Source organism: Squalius cephalus, assembly GCF_949319135.1.
Source record: "Squalius cephalus genome assembly, chromosome: 17".
NCBI lineage: Eukaryota > Metazoa > Chordata > Actinopteri > Cypriniformes > Leuciscidae > Squalius > Squalius cephalus.
Window position 1 is genome coordinate 25,418,811 of NC_137138.1, and position 24,066 is coordinate 25,442,876.

A 24,066-nucleotide genomic window follows, 5' to 3' on the forward strand; every position below is an offset into this window, starting at 1 on the left:
AATCATTAATTACAGTTAATCAGTGTGCAATATTTCAGATGCCATTGTGTGTTGAATTAGCAAAGTACAAATGTAGGCTAAATGGACAGCCTGTCATATTTGACTGAGAAACAGAATAGAGACAGACTTATTAAGAGTATGAATCGGTTATGGTAAAGTTTCCTGCTGTATTTTCTGCCAGTCGAGGCGCTGTTCAGTCAAAAGCAGTCAACAGGCCCACAGACAGCGCTGCTGAAACACGAACTCTCAGCTCAACACCAATTTTGACATCTTTCGCTAATTTACTTCTGAGGTGCCAGCGAAAAACATCTTTAACGACGTCGCCAATCGACATGATACGGGTTCCCAAGCCCCAAACACGCCCTGCCCTTATAATAACCTCACGGGACTATTACAGTACAGGTTTTGAGTTATGCAGTATTTGGAATAATAGACGTGTTGCTAAGCAGTGTATCATATGTACGTTTATTGAAACGTGATCTAAAGCTCAATGCTCGTCGTATTAAAGCGCTCTAGTGTCACATTCACACGACATTAAACTCGGCCACAGTCGATGAGATGATGTCGGACTCCTCCATTTTCTCTCTCCTCAGACAAAATTAAATAAATAAATACACGGCAGAGAAAAACAAATGCGCTGTTTATATATTCACACGTCCAAACATAAGGATCAACACGGTTTCGGTGTCGTTTCCATATGTTAGAGAAATGCGTTGTGATGCGTTGACAGCGATATTTATGTGTATCTTGTTTATTACACAAAATCTTAGTAGACTACCTACTATATATATGTACAAATAAGCCATTTTTATAGCGCAGCATTGCTGAACGCACGTGCGTCTTCACGCGCACTGTCATTTTATCAACTCTAATGTTAAAAAAACGTCGTTTGAAGACGAGTCACAACTTCTTGAATGTATAAAAGCCTTACTTCAAATCGAAATTTAACACTTTGTGGCCTGTGCCAGCACACACCAGACTCCATCTTGAATGATCAAGAGCGCTGAAACTTAAACATAATCGCGTATTTGCATACGCTTCCGAGTGTTTGTGTTAAATTTGTGTTTATTTCAGAATAGGATTTTATGTCACTTAAAGGAAAGCCTACCACTTAAGGGTAGAAATGTCCGTTACAAAAGCACAGTATATATCTTAACATATAAAAAAAATATTAAAAGGACGCCAAATGTTCGATTAAGCGTGCATTTGAGCGTTTTGAAATGTTTAATTGTGTTTTGGGATAAAGTGAAGCACAGGAGTTGAGAAGAGCTCCTCTCGCAAGGGGTTGGGTTGCCGTGCCGATTGGCTGCTGTTCTTAGACACATACAGTCACGGGCTTGAAACAGAACCAGGGGCAGGTCGACAGCAAGGAAACCATAATCATTGAAAATGAAAAGTACAACGTCCGCATCGTAACGCAGAGGTACGTTGTGACTCAGACATCGCGCACTGGGAAGGTTCCTCTCGGTGTGAGTGTTATAGTGCATGTGTTTTTATATTGAAGGGGTAGAGTGATGATGATAGCATGAATGTGTTCTCAGGTTCTCTGGCCTACTACTGCAGCTGCGGCTGGGATTTTCTTGATCCACTTTCACAATTTGGGAAAAAAGGTCATTTCACGCGCGCAAACGAAGAGTTGTCAATATGAATAACACTGGCCAACATTTAAATGGTAAGATTCCATCGGTGTTTCCTTAGGCATCACGTTTTATATGTTTTAAAATAACGAAATATCCGGTGCAACTCTGTGAACTCTGATGTTTGTTCGGGAGAGAGATATTATTAAAATAATAGCTCATAAATATTAATGAGATTAGCACGCGTGACAATGAGCACAGCGCTGCCAGTTTTTACATGCATGTCACTATTGTATCTCTTCATATAATACTTCTTTATGTGAATCATGTGTCAGAGTTCACTCTTCGCTCTGTTATATATGTGCGCCCGCTATCATTCCTGCGTTCCTGTGTTATGGAGAATGTTCGAAATGGAACACCATACTTCCCCTACTCGGAATAGTAAGCACTAAGCAGTACGTAATTAATCCGTTCCGAACGTTCAGTCGCGCTAAAAACTTTGTAAACGCTTAAGAATTTTACATGAAATTCTATAATGTAAACAAACCTCCGTTTAAGTCCTCCTATATCTCAACTAGGAGAATCCAATTAAATGAATGATTCATACATATTTATACTCACTTATTTAGTATATTTCACTTGTTTGTTGAGCAAAATGATGCAGGTGAAAATATCCTTTTTTTTTTGGAGAAAGGAACATCTAAAATTATATTATAATAATTCAATAGTTCATATAATAATAGGGGTAAATGAAGAAGGTGTTTTAAATAATTGGGTAAAAATCAAGTGTCGAGTTTGACAGCCTCAAATTACTGAATGAACATGAACCTGGGTCTCCTGTCAAAAAAAGTTGTTGATGCTTACTAGGCTGGAAAAGGTTGCAAAACTATTTCTATAGAGAATACAAATGGACTCTCTTACTCTACCAAGAAAAAAATATCATCTGCAAAAATCACTCCAAAAGCAGGACATATAATATTCAAGGAGAAACCTCAGAGTAACATCTAGAGATCTTCCGGTTAGTGTTTGTGAGTCCACCATCAGCTAGACTAGAGAGACAGGGCAGCAAGACACATTTTAGTCTAAAATTTGACAAAGTCCACGTGGATGAGACTAATGGAAGTATGTTTTGTGGACAGATGAGCCAAAAAAAGAGCCTTTTAGTGTTAATGAACCATTACGGTTGGAGAAAACCAAACACTGGATTAGGCTTAATAAACAAGTGAAAAGATGCAATTATATAAAAATATATAATACATAACTCCTTTTAGGTAGTTAAAAGGTTTAGATGAAGATGTGACGCAAATTTAGGCCAACATTTTTTGCAAAATTTCCTAAAGGTTCATAAACTTGCAAACAACAGTGCTGGGCACTTGTTGCCAGCTTTGCTTTACTATTACTATCATTCTTTTTTTCTTTTTAGCGAATCCACACAGAAGCACAATTTATATTTGTCTACTTATTTCATTTTAAGATTTTTACTCTTACAGAGGAAGTGATGATGAAGTGAATGCTTACAGTATATGCATATACAAATTTGTTTTTCTGATAATGGAGCAGTGCCGGTATGATTCGGTCACATATGCTTACTCTCAGTAATTCAACACATTGGTGTACTTGTTCACAGGTGCTGGATCTGCTTGACAGTATATGGAAAACTTCACCCATTGGCAGACAGACACTTGGCTTTGACCCTGGCCCTTCCTGTCTCACCTGTCCATGGGTTAAAAACTTAAGTAGTTTACTCATATTTGTCGCTAGAAAGCCTTGGAGGCTTATGGAACTATGTGTGCACAAATAACTCAGATTGGTGTGTTGTAGCCAGACTGAGTTATTAACACATCTGTCTCAAAATGGATGCAGCTGTGACTGACAGCTGCACGTCCCCACCCAGCCCTGATTTTAGTCTGGACTCATCCAGTCCATTTGCAAATGGACTGCACTTTGAGTCAATTCTGTTTGAAGATGAGGACGAGGATGAAGTTATGGATCCAGAGACAGTGTCTCGGCTGGAACGAGCCTCGTGTGGCTCAACAAGAGAACATACAACAAATACAAATTTAAAGACAAAATTGGATGTCAAGCCTAGAAGCAAAATTTCAAAGGCTCGCTCCTCCTTGGGGAAAGAAGTCGTCCTTGAAGACAAGTCTAAAAGTGATTGTGGGCTTTCTTCTCATGTGAGCAGGCCTGCCAGGATTGTAATGGCAAGTTCACCATCAAACCACCACCAATATTATTAGATATCTCGTCATACGAAGAGATCAGCTGTTCTGCAAACTTTTAAAATTAGGACCATGTCAATATATATAATGTTAGTTATTAATACGTTTAATTATTCATAAAATAATATAGTTGATAATTTATAAAAAATATGGTCATAAAATGTATATGCTAAAAAATTGAATGAATCCTATTAAATATTTTTGTATGGTGACCGGCCTCGAGATCCTATGATGAGGGAACAACATATTTTTCTTGTGACCACGACTTCTTATGTTGAAGGAACGACATATATTTCTTGTGGCCACGAGTTTAATGTGTAAACGAACCTGTGAACAGATATTATTAATAAACATTTTATTTTGAATTAAAAATGACAGACAATGCGGCATTAATATTATATGCGTTAATATTTATATGCATTAATATTTAATGCGTCATGAATATATATTAATATATTATATTCTATTATTGTAGCCTATTATAGGCCTATTAGGCTTATAGTAATTGAAATTATATCCATTTCTGTGTGATGGATTGATATAGGCTACTTAGCATATGACTATTTTTCTAGGCACACTTAAGGGGATTATATGAAGTTCACTTTACGGTTATTTAACATATTAGGCTATAATATTTATTATTTTCGGCTAGTAATTACTAGACTATTAGTAAATAGGCATAATTATAAACATGTAATTAGTTGTGTCTATTTATGTCTCATTTATCGCCACACACTGGCGGAGCCTAAGCCTACAGAAATACAGTCATCAAGTCAAAACTTTATTTGCATGATTGTCGGGTATATATGGGATTTAAAAAAAAACATATGGCACTTTAAATATTAAAATAAATAATATAGAATGTTAATTAGGTAAAGAGATACATGAAAAGGGAAAAGTTAAAACAAACACATAGGCTAACAATGAGTATAAAAATGTAACCAATAGTAAAAAAAAAGACTAAAAAAGAAACGATCAGAGAATGGATTTAAAATACTGTGGTATGGCATGGATAACATTTTTTTTTTCTTGTAGGCCTATATTATTTTATGTTCTTACATATTATTTTAACATAATTAACCGAATTTATATATGATGTCTACCAGCAGACAAAAAAACCGAAACGAAAGGCTCTACCACCAGTGAAATATTTGGAGGGTGAAGTTATATGGGCTAAATTCAACCGTAGACCATGGTGGCCCTGTCAGGTGACTGTTCACCCATTTGAGGGAGTTTACCACAGAATTAAAGGTAAGTACACAACCACAGAAGCCATACTGTAGATGTCCATTCATCATTTCATGAACCAGATTCATAACTTTTCAGTCGCTTTTTTCCACACAATCCACCCACAAGAATGTGTATTGTCCTTCCTTGAATTGCTTTGTGCGATTGTGTTTCAGAGCCACCAGATAGGACCAATCGTCAGTATTTCCTCAAGACATTTGGGGAACCTGAAGAACAAGCATGGGTTCCTGAGCGATCTACTCATATATTTGTGGGTGGATATCAGTTTAACAATCTCCCTTTTGTGAAAGGAAGTGGACGCCAACAAGATGAAAACGTCAGACACTCTGTAATTTCTGAAACATCCTTTCAGTAAAATGGATATTGTGACCTTTTTAAAACCCTTGTGAAATTGTTACTCTTGGGTTACTTTGCAGATATCCAAGCGTTTTCTGAACTCTTGGAGAGCTAGTGTGGTTGAAGCAGAAGCACTTCTCCTGGAGAAACCAAGGGTCACCACTCCATGCTCAGACTTCTTCAAAACAATCTCTGAAGGAACCACAAATAACACAGAAAACAAAGTGTCTGTGCCAGTGGACTTACCCAACATTAGTCTTCTGAGCAATGGGACAGTTACACAGAAAGACCACCTGAACACCTTACCACATAATCAGGGGTCTAAAAACAAAAAGAAACAAAGAAAGTCGTCAACACATTTGAAACCTTCTGAGGAATTTCATTATGAGAAGGATAAGATTATGGAAGGGATGGACAGTCCCTACTCTGACATTGATTCGGTACCACAGATCCGCAGATGTCCCAAAAGCTCTGAGCGAATATCAAATATCAAACAATCAAACTCAACCCCAAGTCAGCTTCCCATTACAAATGACAAAGAAATCAAAAAGAATGTGGAGAACCAGGGTGGCCTTTGGTTCAGTAAAACAGGGAAAGGTCAAGTCAATGGGGGACTCGGTCGTGCTGGAATTAAATCTGTGAATTGTTCTTTTGGGAAGGTATCTTGTAAAATTAAGATGCCAGATTCAGCAAGCATGAAATCCAAGGACAATCAAATCACCGGACTTGAACATCTATCAACCGAAGCCAGGAAAGCTCTTGGTAGGAGAGTCAAGTGCCTTCCGGCAAGTAGTCGCCTGATGACGAGAGCACTGAAGGCAATGGAGGAGGAAGAGTGGATGAAAAAACAACTGGTAAACCAAGAGTCAACCTCAAATGTTGAAATAGGGAATTGTGTGTCTTCTTTTGACTTTACATTACATGAAACAACAGATGTAGACAACAGTGGCCCTTCACAGAAGATTCCAACTACCGCATGCTGTGATCAGAAAGAAGACTCAAACTTTAGCACACGCACCCAGCTATCATCTGATCTTGAAAGTTGTAAAGACAATGAGCATTCAGTCAAATCTGAAGATGAAACTTCTTTGATATCTCAAGCACCTGTTGCTTTTCATTCATCCAAATTCAAACAAGAGAGTCACATTTCTGATTTATCTTCTAGTTCTACTCCATCTTTGTGCTTAAATATGGAAGATATGGAGAACATGAAAGAATTAACCTTCAAATCTCTAGCGAATGAACACAGTGGCCAGCCTCTGTCGTTTCATCCTGATGCAAACTATAAGTTTAGCACATTCCTAATGATGCTCAAGGATATGCACGATAGCCGGGAAAACGATGGAACAGCATTGATAATAGAACCGTTACCCAAAAATGAACTTATTAAAGAGGAGCCATCACTGATTCCGAATGTGAAGGATGAGCTGACCATAGTGAACACAGTAGTTACAGAAAAATGTCAATTAGGCAAAATCACATCCAAACGGAAGAAGATGAAGCTGAAGTCTGGGACAAATAGTATCCCGGAAAATCATCTAAACCCTACAGTTTCAAAAAATGCTCAAAGACACAGTAAAAAAATTAGTTCGAAAAAGAAGACCACTGTGGTCACATCAAACATCCACTCCAAAGATTCATTTGACAAACTGATATCTGAGCTTCACCTGCCCTCAGAGGAACCAGAGACCTCAGCTAAGTTCTCTGCTAATGTGCCCAAAAAGCGTTGGCAAAAGTTTGACCAAGTCAATAACAAAGCGTTAAATGCAGATGAAGGAGGTTGTATTCAAGAGACAAAACGATTACCCTCAGAAAATGAAAGTGAAGTTTTGGTGGGTGGCATAGATAAGTCTTTTTCTTTTGTGCCCGAGAAGGCAACTTCCATCAATGCATTAGAAAATACTCAAGCCAACTCTCAAAAAAATGACACCCCTACAGGTAAGGTAGACAATACTAATATCATCTAAAGATTGAGTCAATTTTTAAGTGGGCTCAAAAATGTTTGTGCATTTTACAGAATGTAAACGTATTCGGAAACCTAGCAAAAGACTCATAGAATGGACAGAGGAATACGATCAATTGTTTTCTACTAAGAAGAAAGCAAAAAAGAAACCTGAGTCGTTTACTAAGGTAGCTAAGTTTATGCTAGCCAATCAAGTTCAAGTTGGATGTGTAAGTTATCCTGTATTGTGTAATTCGCTTTAACATTCTGACAATTTTTTTAAACTTCTGAATAGGTCGAAAACCACAATTGCAGTGGTCCAGTGGAGAAAACATCTGGCGAAAGTATACAGAATCCTCAGGTAACAGAACTAGGTGTGTCGAGGCCCCTGCCAGAATTACAGACCCCTCCTCCAGAAGACATGTCTCGGAGCACTCCTTCAATAAATACCACGCCATGTCAAGAGAGTCAAGTGTTGTCTGTTGACACGCTAACTCCACCTCCAGAAACAATCCCATCACCATGTGCAGAACTTTGCCATAAGGAGCAGCTTCAAAGACAAAATGCTTTGGCTATTGGTGAGTAGCTTTTTCTGAAGGTTTACATAATTATGAAGAAATTCACAAATTTTATGACTGTTTGGAAAAATACTGTAATATTTTTCAAACAATTCCATCACATTGTTTTACCATATGCAATGGTTAGACCCTAGTGCAAGCCAGGAAAACTTTTTTCCCCTACGTTTTAGTTTATTTATTGTTTTAGGGCTGACTATATTCATGACTTTTTATCAGAACAAAATCAAAAAGAAATGATTGTTCATAATTTTGAATAGGTGATGGTGTGTGTCTAAGCACAAAGAGACAACGGAAACCAACCAAAAAGATTCTAGAAAGCTCCATTGAAGCTGAACCAATTCTCATGCCTAAAAGAAAGGTACTATTAAAAAAAACAGTTCACTTTGAAAGATAACTAGATAAAGAATAATTGTTATACATAAAAAAAAAAACTATTTGTGATTTTAGTCTAGTTAGCTTAGTCTAATGACATAAGGACAAAGGGAAATTGGGCTAATAGCATTATCATTCACAGGTGAAGTCACAGAAGATGTGCTCATCTGGACAATCTACAAGATCAGGTTTGACTGCTTTCAAAGCTCTGTTATTTTATTTAAAATCATAATATTATTATATTGGACAACTTCATTATTCTAGGGACATAGCCAACAATCAGAGACAATTCAAGGGGCCACGTTTTCCGAACATGCATCCCTGGGGTGCGTTTCCCGTACAATGACGTAACTCGATGCTTAACTACCATAGTACGATGCATTGCCGAAGAAAAACTAGCTAGTTAATACTTTCCCGAAAGCTTATTGACGCAAATTTGCCGTTCAACAACATTGGTTAATGATGTCACGCTGGTGATGGAGTGATAACTTATTTAAATGAATCCGTTTGAAATCGAATTAATGCTAGATTTTTTGCTATAAATTACGGACATGGCATCTGAGGACTATTTAAAAATTTTCTCAGTTATTTTGCTTTATTTCCAGATTCAATCATAGGCTCGTTCTTACGTACTAGAGCACATATGCACATGCACACTCTTCAGAAACGGTGCTTTAAATCTTTTGACAAAATAAAAGATGTAAATGACATTTGTATGTATTCAAAATAAAACATATAGATTGTACTGAATGTCATCTTGCTTATTTTGCTCCACATAAGGGTTTATTAAGTCCATACGACATGCAAACAAGAGGTCGGAGCTGTCGTTCTAACCACACCACTTTTTGATGCCGTTTGCGAATGTTCGTCGGAACCATGGTTTCGGGAAACACAGACTCGTTGAACTATACTGATAACGACGGAACTTGCGACCATAGTTGGCTAACGATTCTTTTGGGAAACGCACCCCAGGTCATTTAATTTTGCACTAAAAGATGTATGTCCATCAGTTACATTTTCAACAATAATCTAATCTAGTGGAAAATTATGGTTTAAGATCTAGAAGATCTGGCATATGCTGCCACTGAACTTTATTATTTTTTATACGTTTATTTGGTGCCTTAGTTGTCTTTTGTTTTACAATCTAATTGTACAAAGTAATTGTATTGTAAATGAAGGAATTGGACAACAATCATCTAAAAGTAAGAACAAGCTGCCTTCCGAGTCCATCGACAAACCAACTGACCCAATACTAAAAAGCACAGAGATGGAGATAAAAGTTGCCCCTGCAATGCCTCATACAGTTGACCCAGAATCAACAGCGGATGACTCAGATGCTCTCAGATGCTCAAGTTCAGAGGTCAGTAAAAAGAACTCTTGAAAACAGTTTATTATTTCTTAATGTTCACTTGATTGGGTACACCTATACAACTGCTTCTAATCAGCCAATTCATTCAGCCAGAGAATTCAATGAAAATTATGTAAATCAATCTTTTTAAATGCTCATTTAATTAATTAACCGGAATATCTGGCATTTCGTTCAGATGTTTGAATCTAGTTATGGCTTGTGTTCTGAAAAAGAAGAAAATCCACAATCTGATGAAGGACTCTTGGATAATAAACGACTCTCAGAGGAGAACGGTGGCAGCATCTTACTCAAGGAAAATGTGTGTCAGGTAGGTGTGTTGAGGCCCGTTTACATCAAGAATTATAACTATATTAGTGTCCACACCGAGGGTCAATAACAGTTATGTCGTCTGCTGCGTTAAATACTCAAGCTCTTTAAAGTCAGGTGAATTCTGATTGGCTGGCAAGGTTTATTTATCGTTAATTGTCCAACAAATCACTCTGAAAGTATTTCAGTGATATTGTTCCTTTTCCCTAAGAAAGGGGTGTGGTTTAAGCGGGCTAATTGATTGGTGAAGTGCAGCAAATGTCACGGAGACAGAAGTCTGTTGATTCACCATGGCTCCATCCGAAAACTTAAAAATGCTGCTTTCGGAGGATGCATTCCAGGGTAGGAAGGCATCAAGGCACGTCCGAATCCAATGTTAGCTTAACTTCCTCTCTCCTGAGATACCTTCATCTGATCGATTTTTGAAGGCAGCATAGATGTATCCTTCACTGTCTTTGATATCCCACAATCCTGTGCTTTTCACTGTCTCAGAAGTCTGTCCGAAATGAGTTTTGTGATGCGCAAACGCTTCCTATAAAGTCCTTGTCTGATTAGGCAACAAGTCAGCCGCCTTAATTTTTCGGACGCAGCCCATAAGATTTAATCATAAACAAATGACAGTGTCAAATGAAATGACATTATCAATCAGAAAAAATTATAACTATATTTCAGACTAAAGGGATAGTTCACCCAAAAATGAAAATTGTCACCTTCTGAAGCGATGCGTTATATGAAAAATATCCATATATATCCATATACCCAATATCCAAACGAACATACAGATTCCACTTAAGTCTAAAGCACAACTTATGTGAGTAATGTGAAGTACTGCTGATATTTACACTACGCCATGACGCACTACACTACTTCCGACGTTAAAAGTTGCGTAAGTTGCGCTTTAGGCGCAAGTAGACTGCGTATGGCCGTTTGGCCTGAAGCTATAATTTTACTTTATAAAGTTTTAAATATGAATATTTTTCTTACTCAAACTCATCGCTTTGCTTCAGAGGGCCTTTATTAACCCCCTCAGAGCCGTGTGGAGCACTTTTATGATGGATAGATGCTAGATGCACTTTTATGATGGATAAATGCACTTTTATGGACTTCAAAACAGAAACAGCCATTCACTGCCATTATAAAGCATGGAAGAGCCAGGACATTTTTAATATAACTCTGATTGTATTCGTCTGAAAGAAGAATGTCATATACACCTACGATGATTTGAGGGTGAGTAAATCATGGGCTAATTTTCACTTTTGGGTGAACTATCCTTTAAGATGTTTCAAAGAAGTGATCTTGATCTTGATCTTTATCATTTGAAATATGAATTCACTAAATTCAGTTGTCGATAGCTATATTATATTAGACAATCCCTCAATGACCTCCTCCTCTGCTGTTTCTGAAGGCCTGTGAGAAGCAGGGAGATCTCCTTCTGTGCGAAGGGCAATGCTGTGGGGCATTCCACCCACAATGCACTGGTCTGAACGAGCCTCCCACAGGAACATTTTTATGTCAGGAGTGCACGTCTGGTGAGTGCCTGCTTCATAATTCACAAAAAACAATTTGACTTGAAATAATTTTACAGCTTTTAACAGCTGGTTTTGTGAATATTTGAATAGGTATACACTCATGCTTTGCTTGTAAGAGCCTGGGTGAGGACGTCAGGCGCTGTATGCTTCCTGGATGTGGGAAGTTCTACCATGGGGAATGCGCTGCCAGCCATGCACCCACTGTACCTCTGAACCGGGCCTTTCGTTGCCCTCTCCACGTCTGCCTGTCGTGTTTCATCACAAACCCTACCAATCCGTCCATATCTAAAGGTTTGTTTTGCTTCGAGCAGTTAGGTGCTAGATCAGGTGATGACCCCTGCCTTAAAAAACAAAACAATTCCACCTGGGAACAGCAATATCTTTACATATGTAAGATTCAGTCCATAAAGTGTGGGTACAATTAAGTTGTTATTTTTAATTAGGTGAGTTATCTCATCATCATGGCAACAATTTTTGGATGCTGTGTTTGTTGGACCAGTGCAAAACTTGCAAACTAGGTATACCGATATTATTATAACATGAAATAATCATGGGCTGTATTGACCAGAATATTAACAATACAGATACGCCCATGATTATTTCATGTTGTGGCTGATAGGAAAATTCTATGCTATTTTGTCCAAATCATTTTAAAATTAAATACTAAAATTAAATTGAATACTCAATAATTTGAATTTGGTGAATTTGTGCATCACAACATTATAATGTACAGTATGAAAAATTAATATTCATTTTGAGATTTGCTAAGTATTACATTTAACAGTATTTTTTAGTGTTTTTTTAAAGATTCACTTCAAGTGAGTGGCAAAGGTAATCTAAATTGAAAAACTAAAGGAAATTAGCATGTACATTTAAATATCTAATTTCACCTGACACACACACACAAAAAAAATTACTCCATGGTAAGGCTCCAAAATACTTCAAGCGAAAATGACTACTGCTGTGACGTCATTTCGAACAAATTCAGGCCAAAACGAAGTTCATTTAGGGAGTTCGAAACAGCTTGCCAAAGCGAACTTTCCAGAAAAGTTTACACCAGCTGGAAAACACCTTAGTACTATCATTGGTCCGTGGCGATTACGTAATAGAGTGGTGCAGGTATGACATCACTTTGTAGGCCAAAACACGGGTTTTAGCATTTTAGCACTTCCGGTTCCATCGTCCCGGAGTCAATGGGTTTTTTGAATGGGATTTTGGTTAAATGGCTGAAATAAGGTCTGTGGAGAACACAAGCTCAAGACACTTTCATGTTTTATTCTACGACATAAAATACATCAATATTACCCCACTTGTGGTTTTTTTAAGCTGTTACGTGTCATGAAAAAGGCAGTTGCTAACAAGTGGCTAAATGTGAGTACAGAGGCTGTCGAGGAGAACAGGTAAACTCATTCCGCTTTTACAGCCTCATTATGCTTATATGCTCACTATGCTCTTAAAATCTATTCTAACTCAAACGTTCTGGGAAATGGTTTTAGATAAAAACTGAAAGAGTTTTCAGAAGCTTAATGATGATGACGTTGAATTCGTGGGACCGTGGTATAGTTCGTTTATACACTACCTTTAGCTTTTTACTTCTGCCGACTGCATTTAGGCTTCAAAAATCATAAAAGTTGTGTTCATCTGTGATAATAATCTTGATGGACAAAACATGCAAGTATCATACTTTTGTTGGTCACAGAGCTTGTTTTTAATAGCGATAATCCAAAAACCTATGGGAACATCCTATTGAGTTTTTGTCGAGGGAACCAGCGTGATGCTAACTGCCGGTTGGCCTATAAAGTGACGTCATACCTGAACCACTCTATAGGCAGGTGTGCGCGGAGTCTCCACCTTCTTTCACGTCAAAATCTAGAGCCGAATACAAACATATCCACGTTGCTATGATCAGATGCTTTTCTAATGCTTTATTTTGTAATTGAGAAGAAAGCGAGCTGCACATATTTACATATTCATCTAACCGTCGCTTAGAAGTGTGGGCGGCGTCAGATGTTCGCTAAAAGTATATCGCTGGTCACGTATTTCAAACTTGTGAGTATATCAGGGCCTTTAGTGTTCACCATCTAAAACACATATTTTTCAAAAGTGGGTGCTTTTATTATGAAATTCTCTGTATTTTGTGTCTAGGCCAGCTAACCCGCTGTATCAGATGCCCTGTGGCGTATCACGCCAACGATAACTGCGTTCCTGCTGGGAGTGTCACACTCACCCACAGCAACATAGTGTGTCCCAACCACTTCACACCAAGAAAAGGCTGCCGCAACCACGAGCATGTCAACGTCAGCTGGTGCTTCGTCTGCTCAGAAGGTTCATTCAGCTGTTTGCTGAAACACAATTTGCACCTCTGATTTTAGTGTGTGCACTAAATCATTTACATTATATTAATGCCTTTAGTAATCCTTGATAATTCATTCAATTCAGCTTAAAAGAACTTCCCTAAGAAGCTCACTTTATTAAACCCTATCAGAAAGACTTCTTCTTTGTATCTGTATCACTTCCCTCTACAGGTGGTAGTCTGCTGTGTTGTGAGTCATGTCCTGCGGCATTTCACCGAGAGTGTCTCAACATCGACATGCCAGAAGGCAGCTGGTACTGCAACGACTGTCGTGCTGGAAAGAAACCACACTACAAGGAGGTAGTGTGGGTAAAAGTGGGCCGCTACAGGTCAGCATGCACACAGCCGACCCTTATCATTCCTGTTTTGTAGAGTCAGTGTACACAACAGTTTCTGCTCTACTCTTTGTTAGATGGTGGCCGGCAGAAGTTAGCAATCCCCAAAACATTCCTGAGAATATCCTACGCATGAGACACGATGTCGGAGAGTTCCCAGTGCTTTTCTTCGGCTCTAATGACTACCTGTGGACTTACCAAGCCCGTGTTTTCCCTTACATGGAGGGTGATGCCAACAGTAAAGAGAAAATGGGAAAGGGAGTTGACTCTACCTATAAGAAAGGTATATCTTCTGCAACTAATTATTGTTGCTTGCTTTTGGTACTATTTCTAATGCCCTATCGTTTTCTTAGCAATCAGATTAACATTTTTAGCTAAGTGAATGATAAAACGGGTGTTAACATCTATATTAAAGCAAAACAAATGTAAAATAAAACTATAAAATATATGTAAAATATTGCGCGTGCATAATTATTATGCTAGTTAATATTCTGATCACTTTTTTTTTTCCAAGCACATTTGACCAATTCCAAACCACAATAATCTGAATAACTTCTATTTATTTCGTATTTAATCATTTATAAGAGATATATAATTGTTAAGGAAGGCTGGAAGTGAAAAACGCCTTAATTATTAAGCAGGTTTTCTTTTATAGTTAGAATAGGCCAAAAAAGAGATTTAACTCGCACTGAAAAGTCAAAAATGATTAAATGCTCATGAGAAGGATGCAATACTAATGCAATAATAGAAATAGCTAAATTAAGGTGTGACCAATGGACAGCAAAACGCTCATTGGTTCAGCAGGGTCATAGAAAAACAGGCCAAGAAAAAGATTAATTAACGTTAATTTAAATAATAAATAAACGTTAATTGCAAAAGAAATTGGAATTAAGGTGAATAATTAGGTGTGAAACCATCAGGAACCCTTTAGACTCCAGTGCCACCATTTTCCAAAACTGCAACCTACATGGAGTCCAGAAGTACAAGGTGTCAGGATCTCTGAGACTTTGCTATGGTAAAGAATCCTGAAACATGACCCACACTTAATACAAATCACAAGCTGAAGTGTTGTGAAATACACGAAGACTTTTTTTTTTTATAGGCCTTATAGACAGATATGTTGTCTATAAACAGTCTTCATGTATTGCATTAGTACTGCAAGTAAGTACAAGGTGTCAGGATCTCAGAGACTTTTCTATGGTAAAGAATCCTGAAATATGACCCACGGCACACTAAATAAGAATCACAAGCAGAACAAAGTGTTGTGAAATACATGAAGACTGTTTATAGACTACCTATCTTTCTGAAGGCTTTATAGACGGATAGGTTTAGAGTGACTCTTGAGGGACCAGTTCAAGTCAGACAACAGCAGGGAGTCGTGCTGTGAGCTGCTATAACAATGAGCAAGACAAACCTTTTAGGGGTCAGAGAACTGATCAGATCCAGAGTCCAACAAGCCGGACGGGACCTTAACTTTAAAGGAATAGTTCTCCCAAAATTAAAGTTCTGTCATTATCCGAATGAAATCTGCCTAATGTCATTCCAAACCTGTTTGACTTTTCTGTGGAACACAAAAAAAGATATTTTAAAGAATGTCATTTTATAGTCAAAATTTTTTTTTTTTTAAATACTATACAGTATAAAGTGAGTGTTAGATGACGGAAAAGGTCATTTAAATTCATAAATAGGGAAATGTACAAATACATACAAATACAATACAATATTGACCGATACCCATAAATTATAAAAATCTTTAATATAGGCTGATAGGCTAAAAACACGTGTGACTCCTTAACGACTTCGTAGCAATGCCTTAGCAACCATCCACAACACCCTAGCAATCGTGAAGGCGACATTTGCACACACAACTCATGTAAAAACCTAGTTGTCTTACATGATTCTTGGTGTAGCTGAAATCAGTGATCAAATGAAAATGTCTGAAATCAAAATGTTCAATTTGTTGTAGCTTTGGAAGAAGCTGCTCTAAGGTTCAAAGAACTGCAGGCAGAGAAAGAACTACGGCAGCTCCAGGAGGACCGACAAATTTACAAGAAACCCCCACCATACAAACATATTAAGGTACATGACCATTACAAGACACACTATGAGATTGATCTCTAGCTTTATGTTACGATGGTATGTTGTAATCGTATCTTGGTTAAATCCAATAGGTGAACAAACCAATTGGCAAAGTGCTGATCATCTCAGCAGACCTTTCGGAGATTCCTCGCTGCAACTGCAAAGCGACAGACGAGAACCCCTGCGGTATGGACTCAGAGTGCATCAACCGCATGCTGCTGTACGAATGTCACCCACAGGTTTGTCCCGCAGGCGAGCGCTGCCAGAACCAGTGCTTCACCAAACGGCAGTACTGCCAGGTGGAGATCTTCAGGACACTGTCTCGCGGCTGGGGACTGCGCTGTGTGCACGACATCAAAAAGGTGAGCTGATTTCGAATGTTCTTCATGGGCAGTGTCTCAAACATCATTCATGCAGACCACACAATCAAAAGCCCGAAAGTATACTTACTTTGTTCGTGTTCCAGAACTGTCCGCATAATGCAATTGCTCAAAAACAAAGGTCCACTACGTAGTGTATCCATTCACACTCACAATAAATGAAGTATACTCTGAAGGGATTTGCATGCTCAACTGTGCGCAAGATGGAGTTGAATGCAGAAAACATAATATACCTCACAGTTGTATAACGCTTAACATGTTGCTAAACTCATTGCTCCAAATCAACAATATCATCATTTTGCTTCTCTTTTTGTAATCACACCAAAAACTGTGTTCGGTTTTAGAGTAAACAAACTTTCAAAAAGCGACTTTTTTAAAATATTGAGCATTAGAATTTTTCCAAAGATATTTCACAATTAGTCCATCTCAGTCCTCCCCCTTATAATGTCTCTACAGAGAGCCAATATGGATGTGGATATAATTAGCTTTAGCGTGTCCAGTCTGCTTTCTAAACAAGTCTTTGTTTTTAACGCTTGACCCAAGGGAGGATTTGTTAACGAATATGTTGGAGAGGTGATTGACGAGGAAGAATGCCGTGCCCGGATTAAACACGCTCAGGAGAACAATATCGGCAATTTCTACATGCTTACGTTGGACAAAGTGAGGTTCTAAAACTACAACACTAGTGTCTCCTAAGATTTCTGTTATAGAAGCTGAACAAATTGCTTTGTGGTTTCTGGAAGGATCGAATTATTGATGCCGGGCCCAAGGGAAATGAAGCCCGTTTTATGAACCACAGTTGCCAGCCAAACTGCGAGACCCAAAAATGGACAGTCAACGGAGACACACGTGTTGGGCTCTTTGCGCTCACTGATATCCCTGCTGGTAAGTCAAATTCTTTTTATATAGAAGACTCTGTGGTAAAGGCTCACATTTATACCGCTTTTTGCAAAAACATTGATGTGCATTTTCTTTAAAGGCACAGAGTTAACATTCAACTATAACCTTGAGTGTCTGGGCAATGGGAAGACAGTGTGCAAGTGTGGTGCATCGAATTGCAGTGGATTCCTGGGAGTGAGGCCAAAAGTAAGCAGATTATCTTTTATATAGTATAACGGAATGTTATAGATTGATCATTGATTTGTCTGATACAATAATATACACTGCCGGGCCAAAACAAAAAGTCGCTGTTTGGATAGGCAAATGTGTAGACTGGATCATTATTGCAGTGATTATTATGTTTCTATCATGTTATATGTCTGGCAACAGTTCTTCTAACCCTAATTGATGGAGTGTGTAGCTTTTCATTTCTTAAACAACCATGTAGGAAAATGCATCAAGGCCATATTCCAGGATGACAGTGTCAAGATTCATCAGGCTCAAATTGTGAAAGAATGATTGGCAGAGAGCATGAAGAATCATTTTCACACATGAATTTGCACCTCTGAGTCCAGACCTTAAATTCATTGAAAGTCTTTGGGATGTGCTGGAGAAGACTTTACAGAGTGCTCGACTCTTGCATTGTCAATGCAAGATCTTGACCAACCGATGCAACTCTTGATGGAAATGACATCACAACATGTATTTTGGTCAAGATCATGTATTTACAATGCAAGAGTCAAGCACTCTTGCAAAGTCTTCTCCAGCACATCCCAAAGACTTTCAATGAATTTAAGGATGGACTCTGGAGAGGTGCCTATTCATTTTCTAATGTAAATCTGTCCGATCTTCGCAATGAAGTTTTTAGTATCCAAAGCATTCTTACAAATTCAGTGGTCCTTTCTGCTTTGATAAGTGATTGAGGTTAGACATCAACTCTGTGTCTATCAGAACAACCCCCCATCAGATGATAAAGGCCGTAAACTGAAGAAGAGGTCCCAGATGAAGCGCAAATCCCAGCAAGTAATCAAGGAACGGGAGGATGAGTGCTTTAGCTGTGGAGATGGAGGACAGATTGTGTCCTGCAAGAGGCCAGGCTGCCCTAAGGTTTACCATGCCGACTGCCTCAATCTCACCAAGAGACCTGCAGGTCAGTCTTTCATGAAGTATTCTCAAACAGGCCACTCACTGACCATAAAGTCATTCAGCTCAGGTCAGCTCAGTGTTGATTCAGTTTAGTTCAATAATAGTGCAAAGTTGATCAAATTATGAAACAAGCTTAATTCAGCTGTAAGCAACTCAATAGTGTTGTTATTCAGCTCTAGTCAGTTCAATGTTGATTCAGTGGAGTTCAATAATGTCAATGTTGCAGAGTTCCCTTTCAGTCGGTCACATTCGACGTTACATCGACGTCACCGACGTCTTGGGATCCCCATCTCCGTTCCCTCCTTCAGGGAACGAGGATTACATATATAATCGAGACGTTCCCTAACAGTCGTCTCCGTTCCCTCCTTCAGGGAACGAGGGTTACATGCATAACCGAGACGTTCCATATATGCCGTCTCCGTTCCCTCCTTCAGGGAACGAGAGTTACATACGTAACCAAGACATTTTCAGAGATTCAGTGAGAAACTTGTTTTGCGTTTCAGGCCGTTGGGAGTGTCCTTGGCATCAGTGTGACCTGTGTGGACAGGAAGCAGCTTCCTTCTGTGAGATGTGCCCTAGTTCCTATTGTGTCGAACATCGGGACGGCATGCTTTTCATATCCAAACTGGATGGGCGATTGTCATGCAGCGAGCACGACCCCTGCGGCCCCGAGCCCCTGGAGCCTGGCGAGATCCGGGAATGCCCCGGGGAACTCGCCACACCGTACCCTATAAGCGTCATCAGAGATGCCAAAACCAAAACCACAACCCGAAACACTATGGATGTCCCGCAGGCTCCCTCTCCCCCTGATGTAGCCCCTCAGGTCTCCTTTAGCCCCCCCAGAAGCCCTCCACCACTTAACATCTCTTTAAACTGTGCATATTCACCCATCTCTCCCTATGGAGAAGAAAACGAAGAAGAGGAAGAGAGTTTGATGCACTTAGAAATGGATGGTGAGAAGAGTGTATCTCAAGATAATTCGGAACGGTTGAGGATAAAGAAGAAAACCGAAGTATGAAGGTTTAATCTATTGACTATCGAAGCAAACTAACCCGGGGTGTAAATTTCCCAAACAGACCTCTTTTCTGCCATGTTCTTGTTTTCTCACACTAACTTTCACTGAGGGTATCTGGTGTACTTTGAATTCCAATCACTACAACATACTTGAAGATGGGACTCAAAACGGTTTGCATCTCCTTCTGTAATCTCTTGCTGATTTTATGAGGTTGATTCGAACTGCACTGAGGAAGATGACAATGCTTACGAAAAAAAGATTCAAACAATGATTGAACAGTATCCACTTCATATAACGCCATCAACAGTTACAACATCATGGGACGTCATGAGATTTCGGCCATCTTATTATTTCTTGCTACATCTGGCACTATGAAAGATGTTGAGCATCACAAAAAAGCAACAATGGAGAGAATAAAGATACAGTATTGAGGGAAGGGAATATATTTTTCCATGGAAATGCCATTGCCTTCTTCATCGAGTCAAATAATAATGACTATAAATAATACGTACTGTTACCAAAACTCATTTGTTCTGTATATTGCTCTGTGAGCAAATAGTACAGAACATAAGCTAAGGTTCAATTTTACTATTGAAAAGGTTGTTGATGTATTCAAGCCCAAAGTATACTTTGGTTTTTATGCGAATGCTATATGCATACAAGTGCGTGTGGTGTACATTTCGTCTTCAGCATAGTACACGTACTGTACACATGCAGCCCGACTTTTGTAACCGTGTGCACTTTATTTACACTAATAATCTTGTACACAAGGTGTCAACTCTGGGACGAACTGTTTGGAAAAAAAAAAGGAAACTTAAGAGATGGAACAACAAACTTCTGAAGCAACTTGATGAGCAATTGTGTGAAGAGGTTAAGGTCTAGGGAAAAATAGCACGGACATTAGACAAAGGTGAACATTTCTAGTGCACCTATGTTAGCATATGCTATCAAATTGATTATACTTTGAAAGGCTATGTGTTTGACTGTACGCATATACTAAGCATTTGTATCAAAACTGAAATATACTTTGTTGACGGTAATTAAGGTGCCCCTATTATGCTTTTTCAGATATTACCTTTCATGCAGTGTGTAATATAGCTGTTTAGTATATTTTTTTGCAAAATTGTGTCCATTAATGCAGATTGTCTATTGTTCTTACTAAAGGATGGAGCGAAATTGTTTTAACAAACTTTAATGTTACATCCGTCATTCACGCTCGGCTAACGTATGCACCATTATTGATTGTTATAGATACAGTTCCTGCATGTGCACTGCAATAAATTTAAAATATACACATCGGTTTGTTGATGAACATACAGTTGTTATTGCTGATGGTGAGGAATTACAGTTGCAACACCTCATAATGTATGACTAAGTAGCGTATCACTGAGAAACGTCCTGCTCAAATCGTCCTTGCGATCGAGGTTCGGGTTGAATAACTAGTTCTTCTAATATTTCATCTTAGGACTCGTGCTCGGATTGATATGGTAAAATCAACGCCAATTCCGACACACGCTGTTAGCGGTAGACCAATGGGACCATTTGGCCAATCACAGCAGAGTAGCTTACGGAAAGGAGGGATTTTATAGAGAGACTGAATCATCGGACGAGTCGTTTGAGAATCATTGAAAAATGTGGTGACGTGCAATGTATATTATGAAACTTTTTTGACCTTTGATGCATGTTGTAGGAGACTTCCAAAACAAAATTAGGAACCTTTAAAATAGCATAATAGGGGCACTTTAATACAATTAAAATATCAGTGTCTTGATCCTGTATTTTCCACATTGTATTATAGCCAGCCGTTTAAATTTCTTTAGACTTCCAGACTATCATTTTGGTAAAGCACTTTTGTATAATAATCCAAAATTTGCCTGCTAACACATGCTAAAACAAAGAACATTACAAGAATTCTTGTAATTTATTTGAGATAATTTAGGAAATTTCCCCAGAAATGTCTTCGAATTAATCTTCAAAATCCATAAGAGCTTGATGCAATTTATAAAGGAAGTGTTCCTCTGTTTTAATTGATCATATCAACCGAAGAGACAGATATTCCCACAATCCTCTGGTGTAAATTGTGCTGTGAATTTAAAGGTGAACTGTGTGATTTTTGAAACGCTTGCGACATCCAACAGTTACAAAACGCTCAAACAAACAGGAAGTCCTGTCCCAACTCACACCAGGGCAATCTTATAAAAGCGCAACTATGAGGTCTAGTTAGATAAGAAAATAGATGAGCTGTTTTATCATGTTGTATATGTTTTTATACATTTAAGCTATATGAAAGAAAGTAACAGACTTTGCAATCAGGATAAGTAAACACTCCCAGTCAAGTCTTTGGCATTTGGTGACTTCATGTTAAATCAACATACAATTTGATCTGAGACTGCTCATATTTCTAGTCCTCTATCGTCATTTGTGAAGCTAATGTATAGGACAAATGATTTTGGCCTGTTACTTGTCTACACTCCTGAATTCCCTCTTCTGATTTTCCTGACCCCCGTCTAACTGATCAAGTTTTCTTCATGTTGAACAGCATTTAAACTTCTTTTTTTTTTTTACTGTATTCCTGTATAGAATTGTTAACTTAATAGTTTTCATGCTGCTCCTAGAGTCATTCCACTTCAGTATATTTCAGACAAATTATCAAGCAAAAGGGGGAAAAAAATGTGTTGCCTTGTCAGAGATTTTAATTGTGCTGTAGTGCTTTGTACAGAATAAACAACAGTACACACTTCTTGCTGCTGTTTTTATTACCTCCCTGTATATAGTTTGATCTAAATTGTATTTCATTTATTTATTGCATTTGCCAATCATTAATTGTCAGTAATCAAATGGGTGGGGAATTGAAACTATTAAATCTCACAAAAAATGCTTGGGTCATATTTCACCCCCAAATAAAAATAAATTCTATTTCACATAAAGATTATGAAACATGTTTTAGGATGATTGACGTGTTTCGGATTGCAGCATTTATTTCATGACAATTAAGCACATTTCCACATGCAATTATTAGCCAACAATAATGCGGGAAAAAAAAAAAATTCTCATTACTGTAACACAAAACTATTCTATTTACATTGTAAACCAAGTATACATAATGGTAGACTTTGTTATACTGTTACTTTATATATACTGATTATAATAATACAACTTTTTTTTTAAATTGTCCAGACAGGATGATTTAATTTCTGTATTACAGTAATGATCATTTTAGCAGGACAATTGTCATGACAATAATGTCACAACGCAAAACTCTGGCAGCTAATTTCATTTCAACCTTCACTTTAATTCTTATTAAAACTGGGGTGAAGCTGTTTTATAATGTTCAATATACATGTGTGTATATATATATATACATACATACATACAGAATATTCAATGAATATATTATTTTGGTGAGAGTATATCTTAAACAAAAATAAATAAATAACTTACATATGTGAGTGCAGCAGGAATAGGCAGCAAAGGATGAATATGATATGTTGATAAAAAAATATTTTCCATGTTGAATTTAGGTGATTACTGCTCAAAGTTAAAAGATTAATTTACAGTATTGACACGAACATGCTAACCGCACACTGAATATTTTATTATTACAATATCTGATTCTGATCGTTTGTAATGACTTGGGTTACATATTGGTAAAGATGGTCCGTATATGCATGAGGTGTTTAAGATCACATGCTTTAGTTTTTTTAAGTGACAATCTTCACGTAATCTCACAGTAAAATGTAACATAGTAAATTAGTATTGGGTCCTTCTTTCCTGTAGGATGCCCAGTGAAAATGGCACAATATCAGGATCTCTTTCACAAAAAACTTATTTTTTTGGCCTCTGAACAGAATTTAATACATTCACAATATGAACTGAGAGCGAAATAAGGCTGTAAAGTTCACACAAACATGTCCATAACAGTTAGTGTCCCAGTTTACAATATCGTACCCATTCAGTCAAATTAAATACTAATAGAAATAGCTGTAAACATTAACATCACATTCATCAAATGCTGCACATCAACTCACTTTTGGAACGCAAGGATAGATCTATTATGTCAAACAGTAGACTGCAAATAATGGGCAACATGATACAGGAAACCTTGGGCTTGATTTTCAAACAGTAATATTTCCAGATATCAAATGCACCGTGATATTAAACTGTTCCAGTGACCATAGATATAATTATTAGCCTTTACCATTTTGACAGCATCATTATGATCCAAGAATATAATAATGGGAAACTGCCTTTTCCTCTGTGATTTTCCACCCAATGAACATCCGAACCATTATCGTGAGAAAATGTTTGAACTGGTTTCAGATCTGTGAAAACTGCAACTTAAATAGCTTCAGTTTAGTGTGGGCGTATGCAACAAAACTGTTCATACATCAGTACAGCGT

At 37.9% G+C, this 24,066-nt stretch overlaps 1 protein-coding gene across 1 annotated transcript; it reads left to right on the forward strand.

Annotated features, from left to right (window-relative positions):
- The first annotated feature begins 205 nt into the window (after positions 1 to 205).
- Positions 206 to 22,406, forward strand: nsd1b (nuclear receptor binding SET domain protein 1b). Its single transcript, XM_079846828.1, has 24 exons — positions 206 to 1,423; positions 1,542 to 1,672; positions 3,205 to 3,781; positions 4,909 to 5,050; positions 5,203 to 5,375; positions 5,464 to 7,321; positions 7,401 to 7,513; positions 7,621 to 7,903; positions 8,161 to 8,261; positions 8,418 to 8,463; positions 9,454 to 9,635; positions 9,820 to 9,951; positions 11,356 to 11,479; positions 11,570 to 11,770; positions 13,625 to 13,804; positions 14,005 to 14,161; positions 14,245 to 14,450; positions 16,134 to 16,246; positions 16,339 to 16,608; positions 17,170 to 17,286; positions 17,370 to 17,511; positions 17,606 to 17,712; positions 18,457 to 18,655; positions 19,155 to 22,406. The coding sequence occupies exons 3-24, from the start codon at positions 3,431 to 3,433 to the stop codon at positions 19,667 to 19,669; spliced, it is 5,712 nt and encodes a 1,903-aa protein (XP_079702954.1). The 5' UTR covers positions 206 to 1,423; positions 1,542 to 1,672; positions 3,205 to 3,430; the 3' UTR covers positions 19,670 to 22,406.
- Positions 22,407 to 24,066: the final 1,660 nt, after the last annotated feature.

Coding starts and splice junctions, on each gene's coding strand:
- nsd1b (XM_079846828.1), top strand. CDS start 3,431: ATGGATGCAGCTGTGACTGACAGCTGCACGTCCCCACCCAGCCCTGAT. Junction 8,262..8,417: donor TTCTCATGCCTAAAAGAAAG/GTACTATTAAAA, acceptor TATCATTCACAG/GTGAAGTCACAGAAGATGTG. Junction 17,287..17,369: donor ACATGCTTACGTTGGACAAA/GTGAGGTTCTAA, acceptor GGTTTCTGGAAG/GATCGAATTATTGATGCCGG.